The 14,843-nt window shown below is 40.9% G+C and overlaps 1 protein-coding gene across 3 annotated transcripts in view; it reads right to left on the bottom strand.

Moving 5' to 3' along the window:
- DYNC2H1 (dynein cytoplasmic 2 heavy chain 1) overlaps positions 1-14,843 on the bottom strand; it is a 597,118-nt gene that overhangs the window by 355,723 nt on the left and 226,552 nt on the right. For 2 of the 3 annotated variants that reach the window (XM_089687276.1, XM_089687278.1), the window contains exons 60-64: positions 13,648-13,734; positions 12,324-12,450; positions 9,872-10,013; positions 7,296-7,405; positions 342-362 (exon numbers count right to left, since the gene is read on the bottom strand). In XM_089687276.1, coding sequence (XP_089543402.1) covers positions 342-362; positions 7,296-7,405; positions 9,872-10,013; positions 12,324-12,450; positions 13,648-13,734 — 487 coding nt within the window. The remainder of the gene's footprint in view (positions 1-341; positions 363-7,295; positions 7,406-9,871; positions 10,014-12,323; positions 12,451-13,647; positions 13,735-14,843) is intronic. The other variant, XM_089687277.1, reaches the window with a different exon arrangement.

The following is a 14,843-nucleotide window of genomic DNA, read 5'->3' as shown; positions in this document are numbered from 1 at the left end:
AGATAGCAAGTGACAGCCTTCCTAGATTCCCCTGATCACTTTTAGGATGACTCACCATTTAGCTGAAGTGTTTGGGTGAGATGTGTCTTTTATGTTTTTATTACTAGAATTAAAATCATATAGTATTACAGTTCTTTTTTTAAGTTTGAAAATATAAATTAAAATCCTTTTCAAAGAGCAGCCCACAAGAAATCACACTGATCTGTATGTGAAACTACTGGTGCAAGACATGTAAACTAATTCTACAACCAGGTTCCATAGAAACAAAATGAGATAAGACATCAGCTAATGAAGCCAAGAAGTTTTAGGTAGGATGTGGAGATAGGCACACAATTTCTTACCGATGATTTCAAGTAATAGATCTAATGCAGCAAAGTCAATAAAAAACAAAAACAAAAAAAACATGAATTTTTTTTTTTTTACAAATGAGATAATCATGAATTAAAAAGAAATATGAATACATATAAACTGCAGTGAGGAAAACCTACTTTCATTAAGATTCATGATATTCAAATAAGACATAAAATCCAATGAAAAAGCATATTATTTACTGCAGGTCATTCAGCCGAATGTTTATTTGCAGTACGTACAATGATATCCATGAAGGAAACCCACCTACTCTGGAAAGATGCAGTGTCTAAAATTCAACTAAATGCAAGGGTCTATCAATGAGGGAATCTTCTACCCAAGCCCCCGTTCACATCAAGCCTGACTTTGAAATGGTGCGACTTACAGTGAAGTCGCATGATTTCAAAGCCGGGGGACCCGCCAATTTCAGAATGCGATTTGCAAGACATCTGATACAGATGTATATGTAAATCGCACCAAAAGTAGTGCATGTACTACTTTAGAAATCGGTGCAACTCCGACCAAATTGGAACCGCACCGCTTTGACTGCTGTAATTTTGGACAATAGGGTGCGACTTGGCATGCGACTGGGGTGTAAAGGAAGAACAACCTGGCAAATGCACAAAGCTTAGCATCTTTATAGGACAGTATATTCTAGGCAGGCTTGCTGGCATTTCCCAGCAGTGATGCTAAGGTTTACCAGCTGAAGGAACACAGCAGTTCGGCCACCCTCGGATGTTCGCATCCGCACCTGTAACTACTTTTACAGGGTAGGCTATCTTATTGTTGACAAGCTTGATTTTAGTAGTGCACCATTACAGGGCAGTTCACCTTTTTCAGAAAAAAAATTAAAAAGTGAACTAACAGCCTACATCTTCTTCAGCCGTCCCCGTCTCCAATGTACTTCTGTGTGTGATGAACTGTTCGTGCCCACGCAGCTGGCATAGCAGTCTGGGGATCTGATATTCTTGCTTTACTTGCCCTTCTTTCTGTAGGGCTTCCAGGGCAGATCAGAGTAATTCTGACCAATCTGAATCGCTCTAATTCATCCTGGAAGCCCTGAAGAAAGAAGAGGGAGAAGAGCAGGGATTTCAAATCACCAGACTGCTGCACAGTCTGCATTGGCACAGACAGCTCATTGCCAAGAGAGGTAAGTACAGCAGGGACTGGGGAGTGTAGGATATTAGTTCATCTTTTCTGAAAAGGTGAACTTGTATACTTGAAATCTGTCATGCTCAACTTGTGGCCCTCAAGGCCCTCTGATGAGGTCCTCTACCTCAAACCAGGGGCATGCCCACGGTTGGCAACACATTGAGCGCAATCTGGGCTTGCCCCGACCCACTATCCTAGAGCATCAGAGTGCATCAAGCCTGAATACCGGAGTTTTGGTGCGTATTCAGAAAAATTCTTCAAGATATAATAGACGTCTACGGCAAAGCGCAGCTAACCCGCAGGTGCACCATAGCACATCAGTGTGAGGTGAAGTCTTATAGGGGGCTCAGGACAGTAAGGGCTTGTTTACAGTTTGTGCTTGGGGGGGTGGTAAAACCCCATAGTTGAGACTTGTTTCTACCTCACCCTCAACAACTGGTGTAGCGTTAGGGGTCACAATAGCAGCTCCACCCGATGTTCCAAGTGGTGGCCCATTCAGTCTCCCTGTCAGATTCTGTTTTCCACTTAGACAGGAGGTGCGGCAGGAGTGGCAAATATAGGAACCGATCCTCTCCATTTCATTCCTGCAAACTCTGAAAGCCAACTTTTCCTTCTCTCCCTCCCACTGGCATTCAGCAGCTTCAGAAGGAAAATGTTCATTATGCTATTCAGAAAAAAAATTCTATCTTATCAGTTATATTTCACTATGGCCCATGACCAGTTGCCAAATCACTTAAGTGGCTCTCGCTCTTCAATAGGTTGAGCACCCTTGCTTTAAATCAACAAGCAAAGCCCAACTTAGGTGTGGGCAGCACAAAGAATATTGTTTAGCTCTCTCTAACTCTTACAACTGATTAAAAGAAAGATAGGTGTGGAGAATCACTTTAAAGAGGACCTTGCAAATGAAATATTTTAACATGTAAAGTGCAGGTGTGTAAAGTAATTTGCCTTTAATTCCTGGACTTGCTGGCAAGACAATTATGTACAGTCAGGTCCATAAATATTGGGACATCGACACAATTCTAACATTGTTGGCACTATACACCCCCACAATGGATTTGAAATGAAACGAACAAGATGTGCTTTAACTGCAGACTGCCAGCTTTAATTTGAGGGTATTTACATCCAAATCAGGTGAACGGTGTAGGAATTACAACAGTTTGCATATGTGCCTCCCACTTGTTAAGGGACCAAAAGTAATGGGACAATTGGCTTCTCAGCTGTTCCATGGCCAGGTGTGTGTTATTCCCTCATTATCCCAATTACAATGAGCAGATAAAAGGTCCAGAGTTCATTTCAAGTGTGCTATTTGCATTTGGAATCTGTTGCTGTCAACTCTCAAGATGAGATCCAAAGAGCTGTCACTATCAGTGAAGCAAGCCATCATTAGGCTGAAAAAACAAAACAAACCCATCAGAGAGATAGCATAAACATTAGGCGTGGCCAAAACAACTGTTTGGAACATTCTTAAAAAGAAGGAACGCACCGGTGAGCTCAGCAACACCAAAAGACCCGGAAGACCACGGAAAACAATTGTGGTCGATGACCGAAGAATTCTTTCCCTGGTGAAGAAAACACCCTTCACAGCAGTTGGCCAGATCAAGAACACTCTCCAGGAGGTAGGTGTATGTGTGTCAAAGTCACTAATCAAGAGAAGACTTCACCAGAGTGAATACAGAGGGTTCACCACAAGATGGAAACCATTGGTGAGCCTCAAAAACAGGAAGGCCAGATTAGAGTTTGCCAAACAACATCTAAAAAAGCCTTCACAGTTCTGGAACAACATCCTATGGACAGATGAGACCAAGATCAACTTGTACCAGAGTGATGGGAAGAGAAGAGTATGGAGAAGGAAAGGAACTGCTCATGATCCTAAGCATACCACCTCATCAGTGAAGCATGGTGGTGGTAGTGTCATGGCGTGGGCATGTATGGCTGCCAATGGAACTGGTTCTCTTGTATTTATTGATGATGTGACTGCTGACAAAAGCAGCAGGATGAATTCTGAAGTGTTTCGGGAATATTATCTGCTCATATTCAGCCAAATGCTTCACAACTCATTGGACGCCGCTTCACAGTACAGATGGACAATGACCCAAAGCATACTGCAAAAGCAACCAAAGAGTTTTTTAAGGGAAAGAAGTGGAATGTTATGCAATGGCCAAGTCAATCACCTGACCTGAATCCGATTGAGCATGCATTTCACTTGCTGAAGACAAAACTGAAGGGAAAATGCCCCAAGAACAAGCAGGAACTGAAGACAGTTGCAGTAGAGGCCTGGCAGAGCATCACCAGGGATGAAACCCAGCGTCTGGTGATGTCTATGCGTTCCACACTTCAGGCTGTAATTGACTGCAAAGTATTTGCAACCAAGTATTAAAAAGTGAAAGTTTGATTTATGATTATTACTCTGTCCCATTACTTTTGGTCCCTTAAAAAGTGGGAGGCACATATGCAAACTGTTGTAATTCCTACACTGGTCACCTGATTTGGATGTAAATACCCTCAAATTACAGCTGACAGTCTGCAGTTAAAGCACATCTTGTTTGTTTCATTTCAAATCCATTGTGGTGGTGTATAGAGCCAAAAATGTTAGAATTGTGTCGATGTCCCAATATTTATGGACCTGACTGTAAATCCTGGTGCAGTTTATATGCAATTCTTTGTTGTTGTCGAAATGTCCAACACAAATCATTCCATGCTGCACCCTCTCACCTTGTGCCTTACTACAAAGTAACAGTGTGCAGTCTGATCACTGCAGAAGAAGAGACTGAGAAAATGCTTCCTCCTGCTGGCAAAAGACTAATGATATCATATCAGTCTAGACAAAGCTGTTCTTTTTTATGAAAAGAACAGCTTTTTTTTTTTTTTAAACACTGATACTGTTGCTGTAGTAATTTATTTGTGGTTTGTAAAGTTACTAAAAGATCTACTTAAACAAATTTCAAACATACAAATGATGTAGAGTGAATTTGTTTTATTACTCTAACCCAGGAGTCTTCAAACTGCGCCCCTTTATCCGGCCCTTAGGGAACTCCACTGATACAAGGCACTAATCCTCCCACTGACATCAACAATGGGGCTGTAACAGAGAACAAAAACAAAAGCGCACCAACCTTGCGCATTACCTCAGTGAGTAAAGGGGGAATTTATTAAATTGAGATAAATACTCACAAAAGTAGCAATATTAAAAAAACATATAGAATCCAACATCAGCGCACTGGGATAGAAGACACGTGCACATCCCATCGAGAGGGGAGACTCTCAGGATGAACTGACGCATTTCGAAGGGTGATCCCTTCTTCCTCAAAGCTAGCAAAACTGAGATTAGCCTCCTCTATATATAGCACTAAGCCAAGTGTGAGCCTTCCCATATGGGCAGGACATTCACATCATGGGGGGCTGGGGCAACAGTGTCACAAAGTCACAAAGCAAATATAAATAAACATAACCATAAAAACATGCTCAGAATAAAATATATGCATATGCATATATACCCATATATATGTATAAATAAATAGATTGCCTAAAAAATAAATAACAAATAAACTGCATGATGGCCGTAATTTGCTTGATTGCTCAGATAAATAATTCATTAGAAATGGTAATGAAAAACAGACATTTCACTTTACCTTAAACTTGTGCTTAGATCTTAAGCATCTTTATGCAGAGTGATCTAGACAAGGGTCCATAATTAGGGTTTTTAAAATTATTCAAAGTTTCTGAAAAGCTTCTTAGAACATCTTTAGCACCCTTTAAAAAGTGGTCAGGTAAGTGTGGGAGAATAAATTCGGCGTTTGGATGTCATAGATATGAATCCATTGAAAATGGTAGTGGATAGAGGGAATCAGATGGCGGTGGAACGCACGCTGAGAAAGACCGCTAGTGTGCACCTGCGAGATGCTTTCCAGCCGCCATCTTGAAGAGCACGTCACCAGAGGTATAACGGAGTGTTGTGCCTGCACACTACATAGAGGATGCCATAGCAACCGCTTGTATGCTGCAGTCTGTGCATTCGAGAGGACAGAGGACAGAGGGACGACTGCGCGAACTCCTCCAGCTGGAGTCCCCTGCTGTCTGAGTCTATACTATAATATGGAACATTTAAATGGGGAGCCACGCTGCAATGCAGACCTCAAAAGGATACTCAGAAGGGATGGAGGAGCACAACATCCTCCCTGCATCAATTAAGGATAATTAGATCCATAAATAAATAATGGATACCAAAAGGGGGAGGAATCTGGAATCATAAGCATAAAATATATATATATATATATATATATATATATATAAAAATATGTAAAAAACATATATACAAAATGTATATCAGTATTAATAAATAATTAATAAATACCCAATTAATAATGCTCTAAGAACTGCTCAAGTACTACTCAAAAACGCCTCCAAAAAAATAATGCTCAAAAATAGGGCTCTGACATAGAGCCCCTTAATAGTGCCCAAAAAATGAATAATAAAAATAAATAGTAAAAATAAATGATGAATAATAAAAAATAGCAACGCATAGTTACTAAATAATAAAATAATAAAGAAATAATAAAGAAGATCCCTCCATAGATACTAACAATTGAGCCATGATATTATTGGAAGGAAATTCCATAAATGTTACATGATGCATGATATTACCCAGCTGAGATAAAAAAAAAACAGAAGCGGAGGACAAGCTAGGTCTTTCTAAATAGTGGGAATACTGGAAGAGATTGCACTAAAAATATATATTATACATGAAACCAATGTGTGAATTGCATGTATGTAAGGGGCTAGACTAGGGTATGTGTTTCAAGATCATCATTCAAACCTTTCATGGATAAGGTTTCTAGTGTGAAAATCCAGTAGCTCTCTCTTCTGCAGAGTTTTTGGTGTCTCCTGCCATTGTCCAAATCTTTTGGAATGGCCTCCACAGGCTTCCCCAGCCTTGTGTTAGAGCTGCACAACCTTTGTTTGGCCACCAGATTAACTTTTATATATGGTTCAACCCACTGAATTCTGAACTGTTTCTTTGAGCGCAGGAGGTTTTGTTTCTGTATCAACAATGGAGAACTATGCCTTCCACTAACACCAATGATGGGGCACTATGCCTCCCACTAACACCAATGACGGGGCACTATGCCTCCCACTGACACCAATGATCGGGAACTATTCCTCCCACTGACACCAACAATGAAGCACTATTCCCCCCACTGACACCAACAATGGGGCACTATTTCTCCCACAGATACCAATGATCGGGCACTATTCCTGCCATTGACACCAATGAATGGGCACTATTCCTCCCATTGACACCAATGATCAGGCACTATTACTCCCACTGACACTAATTATGGGATATTATCACTCCCACTGACAACAATGAACAAGCACTATTCTTCCCACCGTCACCAATTTTACTTCTATTTAGTAAACCAAACCCATGGCATTTTCTACTCCCACTGGCCATAGTCCAGCCCCCCTAAATTTTGAAGGGCAGTAAACTGGCCCTTAGTTTCAAATTTTGGAGACCCCTAATCTACCCTACCCCTGATCTATCTCTTGCACCTATAGCCATTTCAAATTACTTGTTTATCTGCATTAATTCAATAGACCACTCCTGTTTGGCATATAGGCATTCATGCAGCAAATGCATCATTGATAAAAAAAAAAAAGTTGTATGTACTCTATCAAGCATTATGTAATATGTAAACACTATAAAAAAAAAAAAAGGGAAATAAGTATTATGCTCCATTTATTTATAATCAGTATAAAAGCAGGCAGAAAGACATTCAAGATGCAGAGCTTACCTGCAGAATAACCAGAGCATTCTCTATAGACAGCTCATCAGACGGCAGCCCTTCACTTTTCCAAATAAGCTGCTCACTTTCCGTGGACAAAAACCGTCTTAAATCAAATGCTGGCAAAACAAGGAAATCATTATCTGTTACTTTCTTCTTTAGGTAATGAGCAGAGAAAACAATAAATTAATCCTACAAGTAGCTGTGTGTAGTCAACTGACCTTAATTATTCCTTGTCATGGAGGCAAAAATGTGCATATTTACATTAAAAGCTAATTCACACACAATAGCGATACTATTGGCAACAGATTACTGCTTTAAAAGTAGTGGTGCACCGAAATAAAAATTCTGATGCCGAAAACAAACATTCAAAATGCACTTGGCCGAAAACTGAAACACGCAGTTTTTAAAAATGAATATATATTTTTTGGGAAAAAATACACTTTATGATTTAAAAAAAACAATATATACCCTAATTTTTTCATAAAATATGAAAGAGGATGTTACAGCGAGTAAATAGATACCCAACATGTCACGCTTTAAAATTGTGCATGCTCGTGGAATGCCGTGAAACTGCGGTACTTAAAAATCTCCATGGGTGATGCTTTAAAAATGTCTACAGGTTAGCAGTGTAAAGTTACAGAAGAGGTTTAGTGCGAAAATTATTGCTCTTGCTCTGGCATTCGTGGCGACACCTCATGTGTGTGGCTTGAACACCATTTACACATGTAGGCATGGCCTATGTATGCCTTCACCACTACTTGGGGGGACGGGGGCACTTTAAACTTGTTTTTTTAAGTGTATTTAATGTTTTGGGGGTTTTTCACACTGTTCCTTTAAAAAAAAATGTAATCACTTTTATTCGTATCACAAGAAATGCATGCATCCCTTGTAATAGAAATCGTAAGTGACAGATCCTCTTTATGGAGAGATATGGGGTCAATAAGACCCCATATCTCTCCCCTGCATTAAGCATTGGATAAAAAAAAAAGCATTGATTTAGTGCTTTAGAAAAAAAAAAAAAGAAGAAAAATGGCCGGAATGGAAAGTGACATCGCTCTGGTCCTCCAAGGACATAGAGATGTGTGGTGGCCTTCTTTCCTTCACTCATCTCTATGCCCAGCGCCAGGATCGATGGTTTCTGTGGTAAGGCTGAACTACCGAGCAGCGGCTGGTGGCGAGGGGCGGCGGAAGAGGGGTCTGAGAGGGGCGGGGTTTTTTCAGCACCTGTATAGGTGCTTTCTTTCATTTCGGCCGACGGCCAAATTCATTTCAGCCACCGAAGTTTCAGTGCATCCCTATTTAAAAGGTTAGAGTTTACAGAAGCACCTGGCTTGGACTAAAATGCAAATCACAAGTGGCCTAACATAGAATTGATTTTTTCATAGCAATCATTCAACAACTATGATGAATGTAACACCAATAAAAAGGGACCCAAGCAAAATATCAATTTGTTGCTGTCTCTATTTTGAAGATTCACTGACCACCCACCATAACATTATGACTACCCTTCTAATATTGAGTAGGTCCCCCTTTTTCCGCCAACACAGCCCTAACCAACTGAGGCATTAATGCAACTAGACAAAGCATCACACTGCCTGTGCCAGCTTTCCTTCTTACCATACTGAATCCTGATGCTATCTCTTCCCCAGCTGAGTGACACACATGCACCCGGCCATCCACATGATATAAAAGAAAAAATGTGATTCATCAGACCAGGTTACCTTCGTCCATTGCTCTTGTGGTTCTGTTCTGATGCCCATGCACCCATTGTAGGCAATTTTGACTGTGGATACAGGCCAGCATGGGCACCCTGACCAATCTATGGCTATGCAGCCCCATACACAAAAAACTGTGATAACCTGTGTATTCGGACACCTTTCTATCAGAACCATCATTAACTTTTTCTGCAGTCTGAGCTACAGTAGCTCTTCTATTGGATCAGACTACACAGGCCAACCTCTCCCCATGTTCATCAATAAGCCTTGGCTGCCCATAACCCTGCTGCTGGTTTGCCATTTTTCCTACCTTGGACTACTTTTGGTAGGTCCTGACCACTGCAGACTGGGAACATTCCACAAGAGCTGCATTTTGGAGTTACCCAGTCATCTAGCCATTACAATTTGGCCCTTGTCAAATTCGCTCAAATCCTTAAGCTTGCCCAAATCCTGCTTTCAACACATCAACTTCAGGGACAACATGCTTACTTGCTGCCTATAATATCCCCACCCACTTTCAGGTGTCATTGTTACAAGATATTCAGTGTCATTCACTTTACCTCTCAGTTGTATATATGTACAAGTAAATAGCTCCTTTTATTTTGTGCATTCAGAACATTTAATGCTTTTTTTGAAGACTGTTAGGACATGGTTCTTGTGAACAACCAGTGCACACTTTCACAGCTCTTACAGTAAAGAACCCTTTTACTATGTGAACTGAAATCAAAGTTAAAATAATTTTCACAATAATAGCTAGCACATTAGCTTATATATAGCATTATTTAATTTCACATTTTTGCTGTTAAAACATATGCCCAAATAAAGATGTAGATATACAGAATAAATAGGTATAAAATCAGTTATTACTTTCCAATCTCACTGCTTTCATCCATTGATCTATGCTGTCCTTCCTCTGGTCTTCAGGAGCGGCTGATATATACGTGATGAAAGCAGCTGCCAGCTGGGCTCTCTTTGGTAAAGAACTCAATTCTTCAGTTATTTCTTCCACCTAAACAAGAAAAAAGATGCGTTTATCAACAGCACCTAGAAATCTTTAGGAGGCTGGCTACTGCTTTATATTACATCCATTTATGCACAGTCTCCGTTTATGCAACATATGCTTGAATAGAAAATTTAGGTGAACATCACTTGTACTTGAGTCTTTTGGTGACCCTGAAGCTGCCCATATGCTAGATCCGTGTTTCTCAACCTTTTTCTAGTCAAGGTACCCTTTACAATTCTGGACAATCTTGAGGAACTCTCTTCTATTATGACGGCATCCACACACATAAGACACCAAACTGTAGAGATTAATTATTCTTTCAAAGCAAACACATTTTTGCACACTGGCACTGACTAGTATTCCAGCAGTTTTCTTCCTAATTTTCTATCCTCCACGTATATAACGTGACCCCAGTAAGGGCCGGAGGGGGTTGTTTGGGAGTCAAACAAGGATGTTGGGCAGGTGCCCAATGTCCTGCTTATCAAACAATAAGATTTCAGCAGTTGTTTGGATGCTGGAGGCTGCCTTGCACAAAGCTCAAGGTTGTAATGCTGCATGATGAAAACCTGTGGTTCTGTGTCATAAAAAGGCAGGCTTGATCCACCCATTAACTTGCACATAGTTTTTGGACACTTTGTGGAAATTTTTAGCCATTTTGTCAAGGCACCCCTGAAGAACCCAGAAGGCACCCCAGGGTCCCAAGGCACCTTGGTTTGTAAAGACTGTGCTACCTAGCTCATATCATCAGAAGGAACATATTACATTACATTTTGCACAACACAAATGCTGGTTTTTGCTTTTGCCTTAATTAACCTTGATATGGGGAAAACAGAAGAGACCAGTAGTATAATAGGGTCCATTAGGATCTTGAATACTTAGGTCTAGTACACTAAGTCAGTGCTGTATGAACTGTATGTAGCCTCAGCTACATACAGTATACAGTGTTGTGTTCCAGCACTGGGATGCACATTTTCTGTCTCGCTCCACTCCGCCATTCACAGGAAACTTTGAATTTTTTCAATGAATGCAAGGCTTCCTCTGATGGACTGAAGTGGAGAGGTGGGCGGAATATACAATCATTGAAAGCTTTGTATTAATTCAGAAAATACAAAGCTTCCAGTGAATGGTGGTCAACCTGACTCAATTTTGTTTCAGAAACGGAACAGGAAGTGCCCCCCATTGCCAAAACACAGAGCTGTATATTGTATGTAGCTGAGACTACAGACAGTCCATATATCCCTGAGAGCACGTTAGTGAAATAATTTGTTTGTTTGGGCCATTTAAAGTTCACTAAAACATGAAGGGAGGGAGTTTCTTACATGTCGGCTAGGTGTTGATATGCAATGTGTGGTTTGCCATAATGAATATTATTTTGAGGTCATCCGTTTATGTTAGTTAACCACTTTCTGACTGCCCCATAGCAGAAGTACTGCTACAGGGTGGCAGGGCTGTGCAAAATCGTGTATATATAGGTGATTTTGCATTTCCGGGTAGGGGGCACGCACCGCCCTACCTGCGACGCCATTGGTGGCTACAGATGCCGATCACTGGGTCCTGACCGGAGAGAAAAAAACAGCAGTATGCTTCTCTAGTAAAACACAGCACACATAGTAAAACAGCACACAGTTAACCCTTTGATCACCCCAGATGGTAACCCCTTCCTGCCCAGTGTCATTAGTACAGTGTCAGTGATTTTTATTAGCACTGATCACTGTATTAGTGTCATTGGGATGTCAGTGAGGAGGCACCAATGATGCTGCACTGATATGCAGCAATGATGGGCACTGATAGGCGGCACTAATATGCGTCACCAACAGGCAGCACTGACTGGTGGCACTGCTGGGCGGCACGAATTATCAGTGCAGATCTGCTCTGTGACATTTGCCGGTTATCGGCAGTACTTTCTTCACGCTGTAACTGTATTTACTTTGTGATCTGCTGTGTCATTGGACACAGCTGATCACATGGTAAAAGGCCACTGTGATTGGCCTTTTACCTAGTCATGTGATCAGATGTGTCCGTAGGACACAGCGCTCACTGACAGCGCTGGGTGTGGGCTGCTTGGGGCACGCATTCTGGGAGGACATCATATGATGCCCTCCCAGAACTGGACAACTGCGCTGTAGCCATCATTCAGCTATAGCAAAGATGTAAAGTGGTTAAATAGCAAGTCAAGAAAACATAAAAAAAAACTTAGAGTCATTGTTCAGGTGGCAACACTAAAGCCTTGCACTGCAGTCTTGCACCTACACATTATTCATTGCGGGTTACTGGATCCCTGTGAAGATAGTCCAATCAAAGACAGTAGATACAGACCTGTGCATTCCACCGTTTGTGCTCCCCATCCAGCTGGCCTATCAGTAGCTCAGCAGACTGAATTATTTCCTGAGCTTTTGACAATTCAGCTTCAAGTTTAGCAGCTTCAGTTGTCCGCGTCTGAAACCTGTAAAACATATTCTACTATTTAGCAAAATATTTTACACACATTTTACTCTAAACACAGACGTTAATGAGTTACATATGTACTCTTAAGGCATCCATACATGGATCGAAATTCAGTCAGTTCAGCAGGGACCAGCCAAGTTTCGATCCATGTATGGGCAGGCTGGTTGTACAGAAGTTGAACTACCGATCGACTTCTGTATAAATGGTCTGTCAGGTTTTTAAAGAATAATCGGTGCTGCCGGCAAAACACTGATCAGGGTATTCTGATGGCAAGGATGTCTCCCTGCCATCAGAACACAAAAACTCAGTAGGAGGATTCGCCATCTACATTGAATCAGATTTGAGTTTTAATGAATGGTAAAGCTTTAGCCCTTCATGCCTAGGAGTATTTTCTGCCTTTGTGATTCTGTTGTGGTTTAAACTGATGTTTTCACCACTTAGATACATAAAATGTGTTTGTCAGTCATAATTAAGTAGTTTTCCACTATGTGTCAACAATTGGCTGAAAAGTCAGGAAGCTAAAGCCTCCGCAGCAAAGTGATACTAATCTCAGACTACTCTTAGGCAGCATGAAGCAAACGGTCACAAAGATTTTATCATACCGGCCCTGGTAAATCAACATACCATAATTAAAGACTGTAGTCTCCACAAAGTCAATCAGATTCCAACCTGCCCCAGAGAGTTGGAAATTGAATGTCTGAATAATAACTTGTACTGTTGCACTGGGTATGCAGCAGTTTTAATTAAACTATTAGTTCCAATGGTTTAGCGACTGAAGAGCCAGTGTTTATCAGGGTGAAATTAAGATTGCTGTGGCAGACAAGCTATATCCCCTAAATTATTAAAGGTAACAAATGATCATTTTGAATTTTATTTATTAAAAACTGATCATGTCTAATTGTGATACAAGTTCCTTTACTCCAAACAAAACTTGATTTTGTAGAAGTTGGTATCACCGGTGGAGAGATTACAATCACTCCTGAAACAGGAACTACGGAGACATCTCTCCGAAACAGATCAGGGCTCTATCCCTTCCTTACTCTGTATGAAGCAAAAAAAGTAGGGATTTAGCCATGACAGCTTTTTCAGCAGCATAATTGGATATATATGCTGCAGGTTTTTATTTTCCACAGACAACATTCAGAATAACCTCAACAACCATCTTTTATATCACAGCATGCAATAGAACACTTACTTTTCTTTCAGCTCTGCCACTCTCTGTCCAACTGTATTAAGCTGGTCCTCCAGTTTCTTCTTCCTCTCTTCTGTCCTTTTGAAATTTCTAAAAGTGTTTCAAAAATACTCCAGTAAGTACAGATTTACAAGCACATCACTGTCTTCATAAAGGACAAGTCATGAGAGAAGTGCTAAAAATGCTAGCTGCCTGGTTGTCATAATAATGCATTGCTTCAATATTTTCTGATTCACGGATCCAGAACAAATAATGACATAAGGAAAGGTGATTGATGACTTTTCAGGTTTGTGATTCAGAGGTAAGCAAGTCATAAATAAACAGCAAACTAGCATTTTCAGAAGTCAAGCAATGTCAGCCTCCCTTATTGTTCCAATAACACTTATGTGATATCACAAATTCACAATTGCTCATTTAAATAGAGCATGGGTGTTGTTCCTTTATGCCCCAGTGGTTGACTCCTTATCCAGTTCAGATGGTTTATTAAGGGAAATGTATGTCCTTTTTGTCTGTCATTTTGTTTTCCCCCTCCATTTTAAATCTTGTATTCCATGTTGATTAATTGTTTTATATTATACCCAGAATGAGTTAATGAAAATATGCTGTGTCAGTTATGTGTTACAGAACTGTGCTCACACATTCTTTTGTTTTTTATCTTAGCTTAGCCTTGGTAGAGGCAGGGAAAGTATCCAGTTATTTCTTTGTACTAACAGCATTTGTTTCTGCTATGATATAGTTAAAAGTCAATTACTTCTGTCCCATGGGAAAATAACTGTTGGTTACTTGTAACTGATTCAAGGTTTGAGAAACCTAAATTGTTCACGTACACCCTCCCTATCCTTCTCCTCCTTCGAGGCCCACTGTGTCCGACTATTCTCCCCAACCCCCCTGAAGATTGCTGTGATATACCGGCCTCCTGGATCCATACCCCGCTTCCTGGAAGACTTCTCCTCCTGGCTACCCTTCTTCCTCTCCTCTGAGCTACCCACTATCATCCTTGGGGATTTCAACATCCCTGTCAACCTCGACAACCCGGACACAGCCCGTCTCCTCCACTTAACCTCCTCCTTTGCACTTGCACAGTGCATACAATCCACCACCCACTCCGACGGTAATATCCTTGATCTTGTCTTCTCCAACCGCTGCGCTCCCCACAACCTCACTAACACCCCCTTCCCTCTCTCTGACCACAACCTGAT

This window comes from Staurois parvus, unplaced genomic scaffold (genome assembly GCF_062004578.1).
Source record: "Staurois parvus isolate SC_StPar_1 unplaced genomic scaffold, SC_StPar_1.0 ptg000422l, whole genome shotgun sequence".
Classification (NCBI taxonomy): Eukaryota; Metazoa; Chordata; class Amphibia; order Anura; family Ranidae; genus Staurois; species Staurois parvus.
This window is presented reverse-complemented; position numbering and strand designations above follow the sequence as displayed.